The following is a 22,503-nucleotide window of genomic DNA, read 5'->3' as shown; positions in this document are numbered from 1 at the left end:
ACAGTATTAGTATTAGTATCAATATAACTATTATTAGTATCAGTATTAGTATTAATATTTGTATTAGTATGAGTATTAGTATCGATATTACTATCGATATTAGTATTAGTATTAGTATTAGTATTAGTATTAGTATTAGTATTAGTATTAGTATTAGTATTAGTATTAGTATTAGTATTAATATTAGTATTAGTATTAGTATTAATATTAGTATTAGTATTAGTATTGGTATTGGTATTGGTATTGGTATTGGTATTGGTATTAGTATTTGTATTAGTATTAGTATTAGTATTAATATTAGTATCAGTATTAATATTAGTATTAGTATTAGTATTAGTATTCGCATTAGTATTGATATTCGTATTAGTATTAGTATTAGTGTTAATATTAGTATTAGTATTAGTATTAGTATTAGTATTAATATTAGTATTAGTATTAGTATAAGTATTAGTATTAGTGTTAGTATTAGTATTAGTGTTATAGCAATAGTATTAGGATTAATATTAGTATTAGTATTAGTATTAATATTAGTATTAGTATTAGTATTGGTATTGGTATCAGTATTGGTATTGGTATTAGTATTATTATTAGTATTAGTATTAGTATTAGTATGTGTATCGATATTGATTAGTATCAGTATTAGTATTGATATTAATTAGTATAAGTATTAGTATCAATATTAATATCAATATTGGTATCAGTATTGGTATCCATATTGGTATCGGTATTGATATCAGCATTGGTATCAATAAGGACGTATACATCTTATCTCTTTTGCAATATTTATAAGTTGTATTGTTGTTTGAGCAATTTGCATCACTAATTAAACGTCATTAGTTATAAACTTACAGGTTATTTGAATATCTATTTTGTTACTTCTCTCCTACCATGTTTGTTGTTAATTTAGTTATTTTGCAAAATATTGACATTGTGTAGTAGGTTGCATTCCTCGAACTAGAGTTATACCATATATTTTAAATGATTTCACTTAATCTTCATATCGTGTTTGCGCGCTTCACGTTTTCTTCTTTAGAATATTTAATTTAATCTCATATGTTAAAATTCTGAAATAAGAGATAAAGTTTATGGTTTTTTTTTTATTTTCTTCCATTTTGTTTACTTGAATTGCTATTGTTATAAAGAGATAGTCGTTTACATATTATTATTTTTCTCATTTTAAAACTGACATCCGTGCAACGCACGGGTGAAGAACTAGTTAATTAATTAAAGTTGCATTGGAGTTTGTTTCCGATTCGATCTAGCTATTTGACCAAGGTCCCATACATTTTTTCTTTTGTTTTAGTCTTTTTTTTATTATCCTAAATTCATAATTTACTAAATACCATTATAAATATATAAATATTGCTTAAAGAAAAGGTTCTAACTTAAATATGAGTTGATCATATATCTGAATATCATATTTTCTTTGATTCAAATTAAAGATTACGCTTTAGATGTAGTTTATGACCAGAAGCGAAGTCAGAATTTTAAGTTTTCCGAGCCACATACATTTAAAAAAATTATGAGGGGGTCAATAATACTAATTATACATGATTTTTTAAATCTTTGCATAAAAAAATAAAGATTCTAAAATTGTTTGCGCGGAGTGGGTCCCTTTTGTTCCTATACTGGCTCCGTCATTGCTCATAACATCCTGGTTACATGTAGTGGTTTTGAGTCTACTTGAGCTTATATTTTTATATCGATCGATTAAGAAATATCGGGATCCAATTTCCCTTTCATTGTGTCTATTTATGAAAGATTGGAAAATTTTAAATAATTTGATAGCTAATTAGGAGGTAATTAGTTGGGTAACTCTAAATTATAAGGGTGTTAGAGATATTCAAAGGAAAATTTATTTTTTTTGTAGGCTTGGGTCCACTAACAAATTCTTTTCACACCAATTCTTTCTAGAATTGATTTAATTGAACATACATATAATAAAATAAATATATAGATGCAGTCAACTTCTCTAAATAACTCTTAGATATGTTAACTTTTAAATTTCACGACAGAGGTTTATCCAGTACATATATATAATCGATTGTGGATTATTTCTTTGATATAAAAAAAATGGAATATATAAAACATATACAAGATAATAGAAATTGAGACTCTATTTTTTTTTTAATTAAATGATGTACTAATTTCAACTTTGTTTACCCATTGTTTTCATGAAACTTTAAAATTACTATATTTCTCCATACATCAAGGATCAATCCACTAACCTTGGGGTTAGTAATAACTAATAATAATAAAATAACAAGAAGAAGTTTATAGGCTATATAATTTGATTAGGAGTTACTAATCTAATGTTGTTCCAAAATAAACATCAAAATTTTGAAAATTGGAATTAAGAATGTATTTTATAATGGAAAACTCCAAAATCGAAAATTCCTTTTTTTATCCATGTGCAATATAAAATAAATATAATATTGTTACAACTTATAATTGTAATTCTCATAAACAAACTGTATTTTTGTGAACTTATTTTCGAAAATCGAAATCGAATCGGAAATTGAAATCTCAAGTATATTCCAATTCGGAAAAAATTGAATTTCTAGAATTTGGAAACGTATTACTCCATAATCCATTTCTTTTTTTATCGAATTTCCCCCGAATTCGATAATTTTGTCCATTTTTTCTACCACATTAGTCAACCAATCTTCAATTTCCTCAAATTTGACCACCTAAGCTAAATAGCCAACCTCTATTACCCTAATTATAGCCTGCTAATGTTAGGTTTAATTTATATATAACTCTAATTATCTTACAAGACTACATTGACAAAACAAATACTTAATATATACATATTATAAACATGCATAATGGTCTTCATTTTGGGCATTTTAGTCATCACAAAATGTAGACTTTTTGTGGAATTCTTCATCCGATTGTTTATAGATTAATTGCAGGCATGGTTCTAAAATTTTGTAAAATTGAAAATAGTACTTGTTTAAGATATTAATTGTAAGTCGTTTGGCTAAACTTATTTCAAACAATTGATAAACTTCTACATCTGATAGGCTGTTTTAAGAGCTGATAAGTTATTACGTTTTATTTATAGAATTTTTTAAGTTGTTCGAATAATGAATTTATAAGTTAGTTTTACTCGAACTAAGATCTTAAATAAAAATATGGGGTAGAGTTACTTTTTAAAAAAGATTTTATTTGCTCTTCGACAACTCGTTTTTCTAATTTTTAAGATTTTAAAATTTTTACCAAACACTTAGAAAGAGCTTATAAGCTCTTAAAGATTTTATAAGTTACTGTTAACAACTTATAAGCATCGCCAAATGCGGTTGTAACTCTAAAATTGGCCACCACCACCACGGAAGACTCCTAATAATACATAATAAATTAATAATAATACATAATAATGATAATAAATTAATTAATAATGCTATGTTGAAAATGTAGAAAAGCCTTGCGTTGTAGCGTGGCCGCTAATCTATAGTTCCATCGTGTGGCCCAAAAGCCTCAATTTCCTAACCACACTATTATGCACCTTAATTACTACATTAGATAACAAATTGTGTAAGGAAAATGTTTGATGATTCCTTAATTACTACATTAGATAAAAAATTGTGTAAGGAAAATGTTTGATGATTTTTTTTGAGAGAGAGAGAGAGAGAGTAATTTATTAAGCTCTCTTTGTTTTTCTTTTTTTTTTTTCTAAAATAGAAGTAATTTATTAAAATAAGAATGTGTCATGGTAAATTCCTTATAATTAAATAATTTTATTATAAAATTGCCACCCAGAATAATGTTATACAAATACTTAAGCTAGAAAATAAATGTCATAACATCGATTACCATGGTAACCAATAAAAAAATATCAAGTAATTATCGAAATAATGGTTACCATTACGTTTGATACTACCATAAATTTATATTTTTTTACTCAATTAATATGTGTCTATATATATTTTAGAATACCACGTACTAACCGTACCATACCGTAATGACTGTATACCAAACACTGGTATATCGATTGTTTAATACAACAAAGGTATAAAAAAGCAAATTTGATATATATATATATATATATATATATATATATATATATATATATATATATATATATATATATATATATATATATATATATATATATATATATATATATATATATATATATATATATATATATATATATATATATATATATATATATATATATATAATCCATTATTCAAAATCTAGTAAAAAAAAATTATAATATTCTTTTAAATAATCTTATGTCAAACACCCTCCAACTTCAAATTAAAGAAGCTGTTAGATGATTAAAAAAAAAAAAGAAAGAAAAAAAACTCTTAACAAAATATTTTGTTCATTTACCTATTCAAAGAGACCACCAAAACTGTCAAGACCAAAGATTTTGCAGAGAAGCAATTTCTTCGAACATGTAGTTTGATAAAAATAAAGAAACCCCTAAAATTCTATTCCCTTTACTAACTTCCTTTTTTTTTCACCTTATGAAAAAATTCTAAAAAACGAACCCACAAAAGGGCGAACTAGTCATCGCAAATCATCAGCAGAATATTACCCTTCACTAACTTATTTCCTATTTCCACCTCCTCGGTCGACAAACAAAACAAGAACCCCGAAAAAGAGTAAGAAAAAAAAAAGATCTCCTCAGCAAAAAATCAAGATTCCAGCTTGGCATCAGATGAACTTGGTCCGGAAGAAATGCCACGAATGCTACTGATATGCGATCCAAACGGCATCAGGATTTTAAGGCACGGCTTTGAACTGATGTACTGCTAAATCACACAGTTTAAAAAATTAGTTTCAGCAAGAGGACAAAAAAAAGTGTATTAAGGGTGTTTGGCTCAGCTTATAAGCTGTTAAAAAAAAGCTTCCGGAATATTTAAGAGCTTATAAGCTATTTAAAATAAGCTTAGCCAAACGGGCTCAGTAGTAAAAAAAGTATTATATTATGAAGTAAGTACCTTAGCAACATCCCTGAAGAAAGCACTGATTTCTTCTTCAGTAAGACCACCCTCATCAGCATTTTCCTCCCACCCCATAGAACGAAGAAATGTAGCCTCTTCCTCCTCCGAGAATACAGGATCAGTAGTACTAGGATGTTTCTCTCCGTTTCTGACATTCTCGGAAATTACCAAATCGCCCCTCGTTTCTGACAAGTGGTCCCCACAAGAACCTACACCTAACGATTCATCGTCTCCACCGCTGCCGCCAGCTCGAGGAGGAGTATTAGGAGCAGGCTCCACCGCAGCAACCAAATCAGAGAGCTTCTCCGAAGAAGAAGATGGAGATGGAAATGCCATAGATTTCTTACGCACTGTGTTGAAGAAATCGTTTCGGCTTTGAGCTTGAGAAGTGGGCCTCTTCTCAAGTACGGTTATTACAGGTTTGTGGTCAGGTACTAGGTGGTTGTTTGGTGGGCCCCTAGTTGGTGCAGCTGGCGTAGAAGAACTTGTTAATTTGCTACTGCCACTTGCACTCGAATTATCCTTCACAACACCGTTGATTTCTCGCATTGGCTTCAGTACATGGAGCTTTCCAACAGTTGTTGATGCCTTTGAAAAATCAGCCTTTGTGGGCCCACCGCGTGGAGATTGATTAACAGGTAGTGATGATGATATGGGATGATTGTGCTGGCTTGCTTTCGTTTTATGTTTATCCGTGGAGTTCAAAACCTGCATCGAGTTTCAGAATAATTTAATGAAGTGCAAGTAAAATCTGCAATGTTATTGTGGAAAGATAGTAGAAAATCATCGGCCCAAATTAATCGAATAACTTAATAAAACAACATTTCCAAACATGCCTCGCACAAATTCCACATCCAATAAAGGACGAGAGTTGAAGAAATCGCATCTACAATTAATCTATCGACTTCAAGGTCTAGCTAGTACAAATTTTCAAAAAAACTCATTTTCAGCCCCCATTGGTATAAAGTGCACAGACAAGAGAACAAAATGGAAAAACAGGTTCGATCTATTTCAAAAAAAAAAAAAAAGAAAAAAACAGAAAGTGATAGCACCGTGAGAAAGACAAAAGGTTCGATGAATCACTAAAAACATGAGGAGCCTGCACACGGGAAAAAAGCGTAGTTGAAAGTGAATTGTGCAGATCAAAATTAATAGGTACCTATTCCTGCTATCAAAATGTTAGCTCTTGGGATATAGTTAACGAACATTTCTGCTTACATCCATCTCTCATTTTTTTGGATACCATGGTTGGTGGGATATGAGATAGAGAAATTGCTACTCGGATTTTAATGAATAAAACTGCTTATGTTGATAAAATAAGGCAATGATAATCCAAACACTACTCGGATTTTTGGTTTGTAATTCTCCAAAAAAAAGTAGCCTATTACCAACATCACTGAATTTATTACATATGATTATTTCCGTTTCCTTTATACATTTAAGCAGGAGTTTTGCATGTAAGACACGTGTCCACAAATTTAAAAGGCATAGCTATCAATAACCATCTTTCCACTGAGCAAATATAGGAACAAAGCAAATGTTTCCCTACATGCATGCTTTTGAAGGAATGTGTACTCACTTTCTTTCGATTTTCCTTAGGAGGCTAAGAATTTATTGTTTTAAGTCATAAATGTAGAACTAACTGGACGAGATGTCTGCTTGAAGAAGATATATACTTCTGATAACTAATTCCCCATATATCTCGTATTTTCTTTATCCTGCCAAAGGGTACCCTCTGGTATCGAAAAATACATGGTCAACTCCCGGTTCTATACAATCTGACAAGACATACACACCATATAACCATCCAAAAGAGAACTTGCAACATAGCAAATTGTTGGAGAAAGCTTTGCCATTCAACTTTTCTCTAACCAAATGCATTATCTTCCATTATAAACCTCTCCAAAGGCAAATTTACACGGTTCCCCAGGCTTTAGTCAATGTCACACTTTGAGATTTACTACCAATGATGGCATAAATATTGGCAAATATCACAGAATGAATAGGTTTCTCAAACTGCATTGCTCTAAATTTCTGATGATTTATTTCTATAAATATTCTCTATGTATCCAAGTGCACCTAAGAAGTCATCATTGTACAAAACTAAACGGGGATGTTTTTAACTGGTTAAATATTTTAATCACTAAAAATATTAGTAGGCACACAGTCTACAAGAAATTCAGCTGACTTTAATCTGACAAACGGAAGCACTTTTCTTAATTCATCCAGTAACATGATGAGAATTGGCAATGTTAGAAAACTATTCCAAAGACTAAAGTTGATATAGCTATAAACAAAATAAGTGAGGCATAAAAAACTAGAAATTACGCGTCATAGATCTCAAATCAAGAACAATCGCAATCGCAATCTTACCAAAGTTTTTGGCGTGGATGGTGTCACAGGAATCAGTTGTTTCGATTTTTTAATAGCCAATTCTTCAAGTCTCTGTGTTCCCATCGATAACTATAAGAATACAACATCATCAAGTATTAGTCATATTCGCACAGTCACAGATCATCACCATCATGAAAAAAGACAGTGACGGTTATTACCTGAGGAGCAGTTTGAACACGACTAGGACCCTGAACTACAGCTTCTGCCATAGATGCAGAACTTAATGGAGCAAGTTCTTGCACAGACAAGATGCCATTTCCATGGCTTCCAACTGAAACAGGAACCTCTGCCAAAGCCGATGTCCACTTTTCACCATTGATAAGGCTTGAGGTACAACTAGGTAAGCTCTGAATTGGAGAACTTAAGCCAGGCGATGGAATAACTGTTCTATCTTCTGTTCCTAAAGAAGGGAAATCTCTCTTGAAAGTTTTTTTGTTCACTTCTCCAATTGGACTATTCTTGGTAAGTAAACCATCGGTATTATTTCGACCCGAGTTGGTTGTAACTTTCCTATGCCACGTGTCTGCATGTTTAGCTGAATCAATCGACTGAGAATGTCTTAACCCTTCCCTCTCGAATTTGCTTGACAATGTGTTGTTCCCAAATGAATCGGAAAAGTTCCGACGGTTCCCCAAAACTGACTTGTCCTTTTCACGAGAATCGTATGTATCATGCTGCTTCCTACCAAAACTAGTATGTGACCTCGAATTACCAGAACCGTTATTACTAGAGCTTCGGCGAAAATATGAAGAGGTGGTTCTGTCGGAACTAAGAGATCTTCCGAAATCGTTACCGTTACTATTCACAAATGACTTGTTTCTCACAAGCTTCGATGCATTTTTACCATCTAAAAAAAGAAAACGTAAAACGGAATTTGAGTGGAAGGACTACTAATGTATAGTACAAGAATTTAATTAAAATTTAAAAACAATAAAACTACCTGAATGTGATGCAGATCCGCCACCATTCAAGCTTCCGGGATTTCTCAACCATTCCGGCACTAACGTGGGCTCACTTCTTTCCATAACTAGTGCTAAACATTATCATGTACAACTAATAAATGGAAAGAAGAACTACTGCCTTGTTGTCAATGCCCAATTATTGCCACGTCTCGAACAAAATTAAATTTCCTTCGACAAAAGTTACACCGACTTCTACGCTAAACCTCAGATTCTCAAAATCCGACAAGAAAACATCAAAACCCCATATCGTATATTCCAAGAAACACCGATTCAAATCGAAGAATCTGAGTTGCCGCCCTATACAGGGTGTGGTGACTAGGGTTTTTTTATCCTCTCTCTGGAAAATATCTATCAAAATACTAATCTCAATTCAATCAATCCAAACTTCTCCACCTTTTCAGTGCCGGAAACAGCAGTAACAACAGCTTCGAAAGCCGAGAAGACGCCCAATATCTCAACGGCGGGTGAATTTAACAAAGTTCCCTAGAAGTAGAAATCACCAGGCTTCATGCACAAATGTATAAACCCCAAAACAGAGCAATCCTTCAAAAAAAAAATCCCAGATATAATCAAACCCTATACCCTAATAGCAATCCAACAATAAAACCCAAATAAGAAGAAAAAAAAATCATATAGGGTTTTTGAAGAGTCCAGAGCAACACGGAAAATTCCGAAAAAAATAAAATAAAATTAATTAATCAGAAAAAAACAGTCCTTATTTATATAAATAACTTTAAAAAAAAGACTGAATCCGATTTTCTCGGATTGAGATTGAAAAACATAAATGTGTACCTTCAACAGAACCCTAGTCCTCCTCCTGCACTCGCCGCCGCCGCCGCCGCCGAGTAGTGTGCTTGTAATTGTCCTATCAAATAGTCTGAATTTCCGAAAATAATAGACGTTACCAAAAAAAAATCCAAAAATCAAAAAAAAATTAAAAAATAAAAAATCCTAGAGAGAGAAACCACGAGGCGTACGTGTTCCTGAACCCTGCAAGTGTTGTTGATGGAGAAGACGAGAGCGGGGGGAGATTACAGAGATGAGATTTTGTGTGTGTGTGTAAATAAATATTAATAATAATAAATATAAATATACGTTTGTATTTTGAGGAAGTTGTGATTGTAAATAAATCTTTATAGCCTTATAGTAACAATTAGATTTTTTTCTTAATTATTATTTTATTTTTATATTTAATAAGTGAGTTAATGTATGCTTTATAAAATTCAATGATTGTGTAGTATTTTTTTTTTTTTTTGCTAGTGTGCAAATTGATAATTACATTTATAACATTAATGTTATTATGTTTTTTATAGTATGAGTGAATAGAAAAACGAATTTCTGAATTCTGTTGATTTCGATTATAATTGGACAAAATTTATAAAAAATATATTGAACGGGAATCGTTTCTTATGAGTCCTTTTTTTTTTTATTGTTGCATCGGGTTGTATACACCGGATATTTTTTAATTATTGATGTTGTTAAATAATCACACACTAAGTACGTATACACATGGTGTGTGTGTGTGATTATGTGCAGATTAAATGTTAATAATTACCCGGTGTTTTTTATTGGGTATAATATCAAATAAACCGTTTGTTTCCATATCTTTGTGAAATGGCGGATTTATTTCGACCTCTATTTATAGCAAAGATATTAGAAAATGAGTGAAGTTTTCCGAAAGCCCTTGGTAATTTTTTTTTTAGGTTGGACTTAGAATTTATATACGGTTCTTATTTTCGATTCAATTCTCATTTTCCGAACGTAATTCCAAAAATTCCAAAAATCCAAAATTACATTTTTAACATAAAATATTTGTATGCTTTTATTATATATGTGAAAATAAATTTTGTATTTATGACTTTCGTCAATTCTGAATCTAAAAAATATTTGATTTTGTAATAGTTTTTTCTTCATTTAATTTTTCAAAATTTTGATTTCCAAATTCTCCAATAAAAATCGAAAGCGAATCGAAATTAGTTTTCACTTCGACAAGATATGTCCGATTTCCATTCCTATGTTGCTTACAATATACATATAAATAAGGTAAAAATAATTCTTTTTTAATTTGAGCAATTACAATTTTCTCTTTTTAATTGTCTTAAATCTACGAAAAATAAATGTGTGAACCTATATTAATTGGTCCTAACTTTTTCTCTAAGGCCAACCTATATTTTTCAAATATTTATTTATTATATTTGTATATTTTTTGGCATCATTAAAATGTTATTCCTTTGAAAAGTCCAACAATGACTTTGAATTGGTTGCATATGTGGTCAGATTCACAATAAGGTAATATTATAATTACATAATAAAAGAGTTGTTCTATAAGCATTTATCTTGTTATATTTGACATAAATTTTATTAATTTAATACATAATATTAATAAATGTAAAATTAATTAGTTTGAAAGTAACGCTAGAAATAAATAATGAGATTATTAACTCTATAATGATGGGTCAATTTGACAATTTATTGGGCTCGTATAAATAATTGGACTTGGAAATTATTGGTGGACCATGATCAAATTAGATTATACTTAATGGACTCAGAATTAAATCAAACCTCAATAATAGGCATGACTTGTAAATATCTCGTATTCTCCACTAAAAATGTACGATTTATTTACACACCGCACTTCTACACACACGTTCAATATTCACACACATTCAATACATCAAATTTCTTCTTTATTCGTTTTTCTTATCATTTTACTCTCTTCTATTTTTTCAAAACTAACTTGAGCGTCTAAATATCCATCCAGGGACTCAAGTTCCGGGATTTCAGGTAAATAAGATAATCTTCACTCGTATAAGCGAAAATATATATTTATATATGGAAATGGGTAAATAAAAAGAGAAATACGAGTGTCAATTTTTTGCTCTATTTACTTGACAAAATGAATCACAAACATACATGTATGCTGGGTGACGAATAATAGTCCACAAATCACAACACGTGTATCAAATCAAAATCGAAATCGAACTTCGAAAACTCAAAACTTCAAAGCCTGGAACCCTAAAATCCAAAAACTCGAAAATCCGAAACAAAAAACTTTGAACAGTTTGACCTAAAAAATGTTGGCGATATAATAAAATACCTTTAATTTATTTAATCAAAAAATTCCATCTCAAATGACTTTTGTATATGGTTTGATGTGGTTAAATTGACAAATAAAAATTGTTTTTCTTTTTTTCCAGAGAAAATAAATAAAGAATAGTTAATTATAATTGCATAATTATGGCGTAATAAACTAATAATTGAATTATAACCCCATTCACCAAATAATTTTCGGGTTAGGGGAATTGACCCGCAAGTGTAATTGGGTTAAGCCCATTTATAATTCAGCCACCATCCACCCTTCTTTTATTTTTTATTTTATTTTTAATATATTATTGGTTTTACATTATTTTATAATATTGGTTAAATGTTCAATTTTATTAGTTTATATCTAATTAAATAGAGATATGTCTTTTAAAAAACATTATAGCTCCGATTTGTGTTTTAAATTTGAATTATTGAAGCATGTAACTAGAGCCGGTTTGAGTCGGGTCTAACCGAAGCCCGATAGCCCGACCCAATTATATTTGAATCAAGCATATTTTTTAGTGAGCCGAACCGAGTTCGAGCCATTTAACTAAGCTTGATTTATTTATGAGTCGAGTTTGAGTCTATTATAGCTCAACCAAGATAAGACCCCACTGATTAAGTTAATAGTAAAATATATAATATATTTATTATTTTAATGATATGGCTACAAGTTTCAACCGTATAAAATAAATAAATAAGAAGAATTAAGTGGTGGCAGTGACAATAGATATAATATGAATCAAATGCAACATACTCACCAAAACCCAATTGTGAATTTTTTCATCGAGATTTGAGAATATAAAATGTTTCCAATAATATAAGATACTAATATTTTTTTTTAATTATTTTCATTCTTGTTTCTAAGTTATTCCAATAACTTACTAGTATCACTTAGAGTTTCTTTGAATTTGCTTTAATTGAGGAAATCTTGTTTTTCATTTTTTTATACATTACAATTTTATAATAATGACTAATGAAACCCGATATAAATCCGAAACTCGAAAAAATAAACGAGTTCAGTTTGAGCCTTTACTAACGAGGCCCGTTGATGTATGAGTTTGAGTCAACTCAACGGCCCACTTGCGAGTCCTACATGTAACGAGTCATAGCATGTTTTACCAAAATTTATTTATAATGAAGTTAAGGTGTGAATACACTTTTATTTACCTCACAACAAAATTATAAATTCATTTTTTCTTTTGGCCTTCCATTTTGGCGGGAGGCTATTGGGAACTCCTAAATAACCCACAAACCCACCTTTAGCCGCCACGTGGCACCGCGTCAATCTTTTTTTCCTTAATTCCGTTTTTGTCCTCCGTTGTTCAACCCTCAACTCCGAATCCCGGTCAACTGTTTCGACACCCCGTTCATTATTAAATTTTTTTTTCTTTTCAATGAGAAATCTCACGCGCCGTCTCTTCTGAATTTTCCACACCCAACCTATACATACACCGCAGTGTACGTATACCTCCGCATTTTTGCTGCGCAGTGGGAATGAGAGTGAATGATGAGGAACTCGAAGCACACGAGGCAGCAGCAGCAGCAGCAGCACAGGCCGAGGCTCGACCGGCGTAACGCCGTTAAGAACATAGACTACGACGCCGCCGAAAGTGCGCCGCCGTCCTCCTCCGACGAACGATCCGTGTACAAAACTAGGTCGCTCGACCTGCCGTTGTCGAGTCGCACCAGCTTCCGCGTGGAAGGGACTGAAGGAGAAGTCGATCAGATTTTCCAGGATTTGGGCTTTGTTCCAGACGATTTCTCGATCTCCGCGGCGGCGTGGGAGGCGAGCAAGGGTTTGTCGCATTCGGGTAATTTGAAGACTGCTTCGAGCGAGCCGAGTGATTTGAATGAGCTGGTGGACTATTTTGATGCAAGGGTTAGGGTTAGTGATGCTGAAGTGGAAGATGTAGTTGATGTGGATTCGGGTGGTTTTCGAGACGAAGTTAGTGAAATTGAAGTGGAGAATAAGCTGATTACTAATGGTGGATTGGGAATTGTAGGCATTAGGCAGTCGAATTTGGCACCTGCTCCGTTGATTACTCAATCGAGCGATCCAGGTGAGTTTCGCAACAGAGTTGGAGCTAGAATAAACATTGGTAATGGTGAAGAGAAGGAAGTGATTGGATTGGGAATTGTAGGCATTAGGCAATCGAATTTGGCACCTGCTCCATTGATTACTCAAACGAGCGATCCAGGTGAGATTCGCAACAGAGTTGGAGCTAGAATAAACATTGGTAATGGTGAAGAAAAGGAAGTGAGTGAAAACAATGTGAGAAGTGAGGTTGCAGGCAATGGCGATTGGGGAATTAGGGGGAGTAGGCCCCCACTATTGTCCCCTCCACCGGTGAAGATGCCGTCGGTTGTGGATGATAGTAGCTCCACTTGGGATATATTTCATGCATTTGGTCCTGAAGATGCTCAGGATCTATATGCTGTAAATGAAGTTGAAGAATATGCGGAAGTTGAAAGGGAAGAACAGAGAAATGATGATGTGGCAAATACGAGGGGGCTTGGTTTGGAGTCGCGTTCAAGTTCTTCCAATGGTGGAGATTCTGTTCACTCGATGGGGGAAAGTAATCACACTATCTCACCAAGCGGTTCGTTCAGGTGCAGTATCATGTCTTGGCAGAAGGGCGATTTCCTTGGAAGCGGATCGTTTGGAACTGTGTATGAGGGATTCACCGAGTAAGTATTTCCTAGTTGTATAAAGTATAACTGTTTTTACAAGAATTATCGGCATATCCAGTTCATATACGATTTATCTATGACAAAAGACATAAATTGAATTATAACTTAAAGAATATTTTCTTGTTCCTTTTCAACTTTGAATTTCATGTGTTATATTTGTTGGATTTATTCTTCCAAAATATAGGCAAACTTCGTTAGCAAGTTCTAATAAGTAAGTGTAAAGTCCACTGCTAGGTTCAAGTTTCTATCGACTTGCCTTAATTGGTGGTGTAAAATTCCTAGTAGAGTAGACTGAGGGGGGGAAGTCGGCATTTATTCCATGAAAATCCAGAGAGCACGATAAAATTGGAGTTTTTTTTTTCGCGATTTATTAGATATAACGGCAGCACTTACTGTTCACTGTTAGTTATCTACCAGCCACGAGCTTTTTAAGGAATCTGTCCTTGCTTAGTAAGAAACACCATAACATGTCATCTGTTTGTTATTTTTATTTGCAACACTTCATTTCTCCAGAAACAGCTTATAAACGATGAACGGAAATTCTGATTTCACATTTGGTGATTCCACTAGCCAGTAGCTACTTATGGAATTCTGTTTTGTTCGAATTATCTGTGAAATGCTCTCTTTCTTTGGTGTCGTTTATTTATTTAACTATCATATTTATTTTTGAGTTTGAATATCTATCCAGTTTATCTCAACATCATTTTCATGCAACCTGTCATCTTTCATATTATAATATCCAGAATAGTATTATAAGTGAACCCTACAATTACAATTTACAACTTAACCTGTCATCTTTCAATTTCGAGTATGACATCATACGATGCACAAGCAAATATTATTTCATTTTTATCACGTACTTCTATTTGAAATTCCAAATCCACTAAATTACTCAACCAAACTTATTTTCATTCCAAATCTATATAATATCTCATTTATTCATTATTGCAATCACAATTTCTTTTTTCACACAAAACCAATTCCCAAATCGAAATGCTAGAAAATAAATTTCTCACTGATAATACAATCGTTCAAGATCAGAAAAGTAAATTGGATAATTTTTTCATGTTAAGAACTCATGTCTTGCCAAGGATTTGGCCCCTCTATGGTTATTGGAAAGTATCAATTTGAATTAAGGTTTATAAAGAGAGATCAAGAACTCATATAAATTCTTGGTTTGATTTGTTTATGTAAAATCTTTCATCTTTCTCTACATGGAATTTACTGATTATGAGCTGAATGGAGTTCATTTAGAGCATTTCTGTGAAGTGAATGCGTAATTAGACCATGAAGTCGTTGTATCTAGTATACAGATGAAAACGAAAGATGATTTAATACTCTTTTGGGCCCTCACAATTTCTTTTGTTTAATTACTGCAGTGATGGGTTCTTTTTTGCTGTGAAGGAGGTATCTTTACTGGGCCAAGACAGCCAAGGCCAACAAAGTATTTATCAGCTCGAACAGGTAGAATAATTTATGATGTTTTGTTGCTCAAAAACTGAAAACCCGTGTATGGGTACATTTATCATATACCACTTGGCTTAATATTTCTCCTCTTACATGATTTGGATTATTCAGGAGATATCTTTTTTAAGAGAGCTTCAACACGAGAACGTTGTTCGCTATTTGGGCACTGATAAAGTATGTTATTAGCCTCTTTAAGGAGATGTCTCCATGTATCAATTTTTTATTCTTTTACTAAAAGACGATTGGGAGAATTTCATGTTTCGCATTATTCCTCGACATGAAAGACGTTTTTATTTTTTTCAGGACAATGAAAAACTCTATATTTTCCTTGAGCTTGTAACAAAAGGTTCACTTGCAAAACTCTATGACAAATATCAGCTTCGAGACTCCCAAGTCTCTGCATACACAAGGCAGATTTTAAGTGGGCTGAATTATCTTCATTGCCGAAATGTAGTTCACAGGTGCCCCAACCCATCTCATTATACAGTTGTTTTAATCACAATGCGTAATTTGTTTTTCACTGGCACATATATATATTCACCTTTTTCTTTAAGATATTGCATTTATCCATGAGTTGTCTAGCATATGAATGTGGAATGAATATGATAATTTCTTGAATAGTAGTTTCCTAAAATGGCAAATTATTTTCGTTTTTCCTTCTCTTTCTAGTAGCTTTCCAAAATTTCAATGTTTCTTTTGTTGACATGAAGTTGAGGTTGGATAAAGAGTCCGTATTCTGAATTTACCATACTCTGACATAACCACATTTTTTTCTCCATTTCCAGAGATATCAAATGCGCCAATATACTGGTGGATGTAAGCGGCTCCGTGAAACTGGCAGATTTTGGATTGGCAAAGGTTGGATTTTTGGGAAAACAAATACGATTGTTTCCTTTATCCGAATGCGTTTTTGGATGCTTAAAAGGTTTTTTCATGTGTTTCCTCAGGTAACTACCAAACTGAATGACATCAAATCTTGCAAAGGGACACCATATTGGATGGCTCCAGAGGTGACTTTCTTAGATCCATCTTGATCACTCGTATGTTCGAATAATAATCCTTAAATTTAGAATAAATACATGGATACTAACTGCAAGATTGCCAACCATGAACTAGCTTTTACACATGTTCCCTTAATAACCATTACTTTATCGTCTTACCGGATCAATATTTTCGCATGATTCTAAGTGCATCTTGGTTGATTCCCATCCCCAACTCAGGAAAACATACTCCCTCCGTTCTTAAATAGGTGTCGTTTTTCACCTTGGCACAAGTCTTAAGAATGTCAATAAATATGTCTTGATTTTAGGAAAATAGATCTAGATAGACCAAAATACCCCTATTTACTAATTAATGACATGTTTTTCAATTATACCCTTATTAATTCTCTAACCCTTTTTAGCTGTTTATTAGCTTATCTAGTCTAAAGTGAGAATAGCTAGGATTAGTTTAGACGATTTTTATGAAATCTGTCGTTTACAACAGGTAACGAGCAATCATTTGTATTGCATCTTGAGTTGATGTCTGAATTGCTGCTCATTTACATTTGATTGATCTGAAAAAATCGGGACTTGATATCCTCTCAGGTAGTGAACCAAAGGAACCATGGCTATGGTCGTGCTGCAGACATATGGAGCCTTGGGTGCACTGTGTTGGAAATGCTAACCGGTCAAATTCCTTACTCTCACTTGGAAGGGGTATGACATGTTCCGTAAAAGTTATGCAAGAATTTCATGCCTACTATTTTCGCACTCAAAAAGTTTTAGTTTGTAACTATCACACATATCGTAAGTGATTTGCAAAGAATTATGTTTGCCAATTAAGATCTCATAATAAACTACTCCCGGTTGAACGAATCTCTGCATTATCATTATTTCACACCGTGAGCCTGATTTCGTAGAACAATAATCTGCATGGCTTCGTTCATAATCCATCAAAGTTGTAAATTTGTTTTATTCCTCGTTGCATGCTTTATAGTAAATATTCTTATTTCGTTGCAACAGATGCAAGCGTTGTTCAGAATAGGCAGAGGCGAACTTCCTCCGATACCCAACACCTTATCGAAAGACGCTCAGGATTTTATACTTAAATGCCTGCAAGTCAACCCAGAAGACCGCCCTACTGCCGCTCAACTATTGGAGCATCCGTTTGTGAAGAAGCCATCTTCTTCGTCTTTCCCAAGTCCTGCAACTCCACGTTATGCCATGCACTTGTAAGAGAATTCAACAAGATTCATTGAATGAAGATGGTGAGGTAGATATCATATACTAAAATCTATCTTTTTGCCAAAGACCTGCAATAATTTATCTTATTGCATGTCAGTTTCGGGAAATAAATCTAATTTAAATCGTATTAAAGTGCCCCTTTCGCCACCTGACAATTTTTTTTTTTTTTGTTTCTCTTGTTGTATCTGAAGTTAGGATATTTATGCTGCATAGACTTTTCCGAAGGTGTCCATGGAGAATTGTGCTACCCAGTTCAAAATCGCGAAATCGAATAATTCGGTCACGAGGAGAAAATGAAGTGCTATCTGCTCTAGTGATGTGGTAAGATCTCCATTTGATATTTGAGAAGTTCGGAAATTTTGGTACTGGTGATTTACGAGAAGTAGAACCAAACACCTGATGGACTGAAAAAAAAAAAAAAAAAAAAAAAAGGACAAAATTTGTGTGCCTGGAGTGAGATTTTTAGTTATCTTTTTATTGCTTGATTAATTTGTATTTACTTGCGTAGTGGCTGAATTAGAAAGCTAAGTGTAGAGTGAACTGTAAATAGCAAGTGATTTTGTATAAAATTTCTCCAAATAATAATTACCAATGCCTCAAATATCTCTCGTAAATTTGCCGGGTTTTTGTCCTTCCGAGACTTGTGGCGGTTTTTTTTTTTTGGTTGAGGAAACTCCAATTCAAATGTCACCAATATTGGCAAGTGTGATGAAATTGCAGATTATATTTGTATAGAGTCTCTTCGTTAAGGCGGTTCAAACTTGAGTCAAATTGTACCTACTAACCACTCCTTTCGGGGCAAGTCGTTATTACATTTGAAAAGTTAAAAAGCAATACAACCATTATGAGATATTGACTTTTGATCAATTTTAATTTTTGAAAATAATTCCAAACAAATCCAGTTGATATACTATGTATTTTATACTTTTAGAACATCTTAGGTTATATAACCGGTAATTTGGCAATTTTTTTCCAGCCCTATGTGTCACAATTCTCAGAGCTTTTATATCACTTTAATAGTTTAATTATTACATATATATAAATTAGTACATCAATTAGTTTTCTTCTTCACTTAGAGTAGAGGATAATATAATTAAATATGAAATGAAGTGAATGGAAAAATATTATTCTTTTCTAATCGAACAGCTTAATTCATTTTCCAAAGCTAAATTTGAAAAAATGAATAATCATTTCTAAAAAGAATTGAATATTTACAGATTCTCCGGGGAAATTAAATTTAATCAATCCATTTATAAGTTAAAGTGTTTGCAAAACAAAATTGCTAGCAAATAATCCGAGATTGAAGTAAAGAACATACGCAAATAACGATAAAAAAGCAAGAACATTGATCCGATGTGTTTGGACAGCAGTTAATAAAAACGGAAACGGAACTCAGAAAAAACTAAGAAAACTATATCTCCAATTCGATGAAAATTTTCAATGTCGAAAAACCAAAAACAGATAATTCTCTACTACAGTAATAAATCGAAATGCTCGTTACCACTTGGGCGCATTTTACTTAGTCGAAGAGACTGAAGCCCATGTCGTCGTCAGATTCTTCCTTCTCTTCCACCTTCTCTTCTTTCTTGGTCCCGGCAGCTGCCGCTGGTGCAGCGCCGCCACCTCCACCACCAACAGGTGCTGAAACAGCCACCGCACCACCACCAGCTGGGACTGAAGCCAACTTCTCCCTTCCGGAAGCAATTAACTCGGTGATATCTTTTCCCTTAATTTGAGACAACAGCAACTCTATTTTGTCCTGATCGGCATCAGCCCCAACTAAAACAATAAAAAATTATAAGCATATCAATCCAACTTTATAATTAATTTACATATAATATAACCAGATAAATAAATGTAATCCAAGAAATATAAAAAATGTATTCATCATCGAGCAATCAGTTCGAATGATCATTTTAAAATGCAGTCGCTTCTCCAATATCAAGACTAATGTAATAAATAAGGGCAAATTAAGGACACCACCTGAGGTATGCTCAAATTACGAAAAAATCCTCACATTCGAATAATTACAACCACCCCTCAACTATGTAGTATCTTACGGATTCCCTCTTCTATTGTCAATACAAATTTATCCACTGAAGGAGGGGCTTTTTCGTAAGACATCACATAATTGAGGGGTGGTTGTAATTATACAAATACGAAGGTGTTTTCCATAATTCGGGCTTTCCTTAAGGGGGTGACCGTAATTTGCCCAATAAATAATTATAGTTTTTTTAACAATATCAGACTAACCAAACCTAAAATCTTTTATATTCTATTCATATTAGCACATAAATCACTCAGTGCACACTTTATATTTCATAATATACTGAAATAGATACTCAATTCTGAAAAATAAAACATGATATATATATATATATAGCAGTATTTATTGGTACGGAAATTCAAGCTTGATAACAAAGACACTGGCAATTAATTCTTTTATTTTTTTCCAATTTAATTTTTGAAACCTAATCATACACAACATACAGAATTAATAAATTAATACTGATCAACAAATATACAATAAACAATAAAATCAGTGTATCAATCCAACAATTTTAACATAAATACATTATTAGCAGAAATAAAAATCAGATATTTACTACACGATTTGAAACACAGTATAGAGAAGGGAAAAAAACCTGAGGAGAGAATGTTCTTCAAATCATCGTCGGAAGGGCTGGCGTTGCCGCCCAAAACCGCCAACAAGTACGCCGCTATAACCTTCATTTCTATCTATCACCCACAAAAAACAAAAAAAAAAAATCAAAATCAAAATTCTATTAATAATGCAATTCAGTTATCGCAAACGATTAAAATTAGGAAGAAGGGTTTCGATTTACCAAGGGTAGTGTTACTGCAGAAATACAATGAAATTCTCTGGCAAATGCAGCGGCAGCTATCTCTCTCTCTAGGGTTTAATGGAGAATAAATACTCTGTTGTGCGGGGATTGAAGTTCAGTTTGGGTTAAAATTAGGGTTTGGTTTTTTCAATTGGGCTTGGGCTTGTTATTTGGGATCTAGGGTTTAATTGAGAATTCTCTATTTTATTAAGATAAAAGCCCAATTTTCTCATTATTTCAATCCAGCCCAAAATATTATATAACCAAATATCCTAATTATTTAATTATCGAATATCGATACCTTGACCGATTAAATGAGGTCTACGAGCAACTCCAATGGTAAATATAAAAATTGAGTTGTCAATTACTCATTTGATATTTGAGATAATATTTTAATATTAATTTAAAATTCATCTAAAACAATCATAGTTATCAAATTAATTATTAATTGAAAATTTATGTGTGATTTTATTTGTAACTGTCACATGTCAACTTGTGATTGGATGTTCAGGCGTTTACATTTTTTTATAACTGAATTTTCAGCAAGTATAGTTATATCCTAATAGATGATTTATCAAAATGAAACCCTCGTCTAATAACTTCATTGAAGTTATACAAAAAAAAAATATTTGGAGTGTGTGAATGATGGTTAAATGTTGAATACCGTATTTGATAACCCATTGCAGTTGTTTTAATCAGTTGGATGATGAAACTTTGAATTCAGCTGATTTCTAATAGATTTTTTTTGGTGTAAGAACAAATTTTTCCTTGCAAATTTCGAAAATTCTAAATTTGTTTTATTAGATATATTTAGGTTCGGAATTGGATGTAAATGTATATATATAGAATAATCAGGATTCCAATTTATAATTCGATTTTCTTTAAAGTATTTCAAAACTTCTAAAACTTGCAACAAATATACCTTAAATTTGTTTCTGAAATTTACATAGCTTATGAAATTGGAATAAATGTGTGTGTTCCAAAAAATTTTGAACTGTAATTGAAATTAGTTTTGTACTTCAGGGAAAAAAATGATTTTGTTTTTTGAAAAAAAAAGTTATATTCAATCCGTTCCATCCGACTTTCAACCCTAGAAAAAATCCATTTAAAAATCCAACTTTGAAATGAATGAATTGAGTTGAGCTCCAATATGAAACCTAATTTGAATTGGACTCCAATTTCTGATTTAGGTAAAATAAAATGTATTAATACAATGGAGCTATTGAATTGGACTCCAATTTTTAGGAGGAAACTCCAATTCAAATGTCACCAAAATTAACAAGAATAGTGAAATTGAAGACGATATTTGTACAAAGTCATCTTCTCGAAAGAAGTTTTTGACAAGAGGTTTCAAACTTGAGTCAAATTGTAATATACTTTCTCGTTGTACCTACTAAACCACTTTTTACGAGACAAGTCATTACTATTATAAAAAAGTCAAAAAGCGATACAGCCACTCTTTATGAAAAACTTAACCGTTAGTTATAAATGTGTACAGTGTAGGTATTAATCTATATATACGAGATACCAATTTTTGAAAATAATTCCGAACAAATCTGTTTTTATTTCCTTCGAAACACACGCTTATAATATCAAAATCATTATGGATTTCATATTTCTTATAATATTTTAGGTTATACAAATTGATAATCATAAAATTCCACCGATTTCAATTCGAAAGTTTACAATTTTAGAATAAGGTTTTTCATTTCAATTTTCAGATTTTTCTAAAAAAAAAAATTGGAACAAAATTGAGATTAAGCTTTACACGTGTGAAGAAAAATACAAGGGGTAATATGCTAGGAGTCCCTCAAATGAAACTTAATTTGAACTAAATGACAAGTTCAAATCCAACATTTTAATTAAATCATTA

General features: G+C 32.3%; 3 protein-coding genes across 7 annotated transcripts; 1 reads left to right on the top strand and 2 right to left on the bottom strand.

Moving 5' to 3' along the window:
• Positions 1–4,316: 4,316 nt before the first annotated feature.
• Positions 4,317–9,429, bottom strand: LOC105960131 (uncharacterized). Of its 2 annotated transcripts, none has more exons than XM_088813135.1 (7): positions 9,292–9,429; positions 9,107–9,191; positions 8,293–8,857; positions 7,511–8,199; positions 7,332–7,421; positions 4,956–5,666; positions 4,317–4,766 (listed from the first exon to the last, which is right to left on the bottom strand). In XM_088813135.1, exons 3-7 carry the CDS (start codon positions 8,375–8,377, stop codon positions 4,650–4,652), a joined length of 1,692 nt encoding a protein of 563 aa, XP_088669261.1. In that variant the 5' UTR covers positions 8,378–8,857; positions 9,107–9,191; positions 9,292–9,429; the 3' UTR covers positions 4,317–4,649. The 2 variants fall into 2 exon arrangements, with proteins under 2 accessions (XP_088669261.1, XP_088669262.1); XM_088813136.1 differs by having other exon boundaries at positions 4,317–4,763.
• A 3,242-nt stretch (positions 9,430–12,671) lies between these two features.
• LOC105960162 (mitogen-activated protein kinase kinase kinase 1) lies at positions 12,672–18,398 on the top strand. 4 transcript variants are annotated; one of them, XM_012984334.2, is made up of 9 exons: positions 12,672–14,089; positions 15,472–15,556; positions 15,671–15,733; positions 15,863–16,020; positions 16,345–16,417; positions 16,507–16,569; positions 17,146–17,256; positions 17,563–17,807; positions 17,976–18,398. In XM_012984334.2, the coding sequence occupies exons 1-8, from the start codon at positions 12,906–12,908 to the stop codon at positions 17,773–17,775; spliced, it is 1,950 nt and encodes a 649-aa protein (XP_012839788.2). In that variant the 5' UTR covers positions 12,672–12,905; the 3' UTR covers positions 17,776–17,807; positions 17,976–18,398. The 4 variants fall into 4 exon arrangements, with proteins under 4 accessions (XP_012839788.2, XP_012839789.2, XP_088670724.1 ...); XM_012984335.2 differs by having other exon boundaries at positions 12,682–14,089; positions 17,980–18,398; XM_088814598.1 differs by having other exon boundaries at positions 12,682–14,089; positions 17,563–17,812; positions 17,980–18,398.
• A 686-nt stretch (positions 18,399–19,084) lies between these two features.
• LOC105960163 (large ribosomal subunit protein P2B) lies at positions 19,085–20,771 on the bottom strand. The gene is made up of 3 exons (XM_012984336.2): positions 20,631–20,771; positions 20,430–20,523; positions 19,085–19,563 (listed from the first exon to the last, which is right to left on the bottom strand). Exons 2-3 carry the CDS (start codon positions 20,515–20,517, stop codon positions 19,304–19,306), a joined length of 348 nt encoding a protein of 115 aa, XP_012839790.2. The 5' UTR covers positions 20,518–20,523; positions 20,631–20,771; the 3' UTR covers positions 19,085–19,303.
• Positions 20,772–22,503: the final 1,732 nt, after the last annotated feature.

The sequence above is a fragment of the Erythranthe guttata genome, chromosome 14 (assembly GCF_056151865.1).
Source record: "Erythranthe guttata isolate IM_541 chromosome 14, IM_541, whole genome shotgun sequence".
In the NCBI taxonomy this organism is placed as follows: domain Eukaryota; kingdom Viridiplantae; phylum Streptophyta; class Magnoliopsida; order Lamiales; family Phrymaceae; genus Erythranthe; species Erythranthe guttata.
Note: the sequence above shows the minus strand (reverse complement) of the source record. Positions and strands in the feature narration are given on the sequence as shown.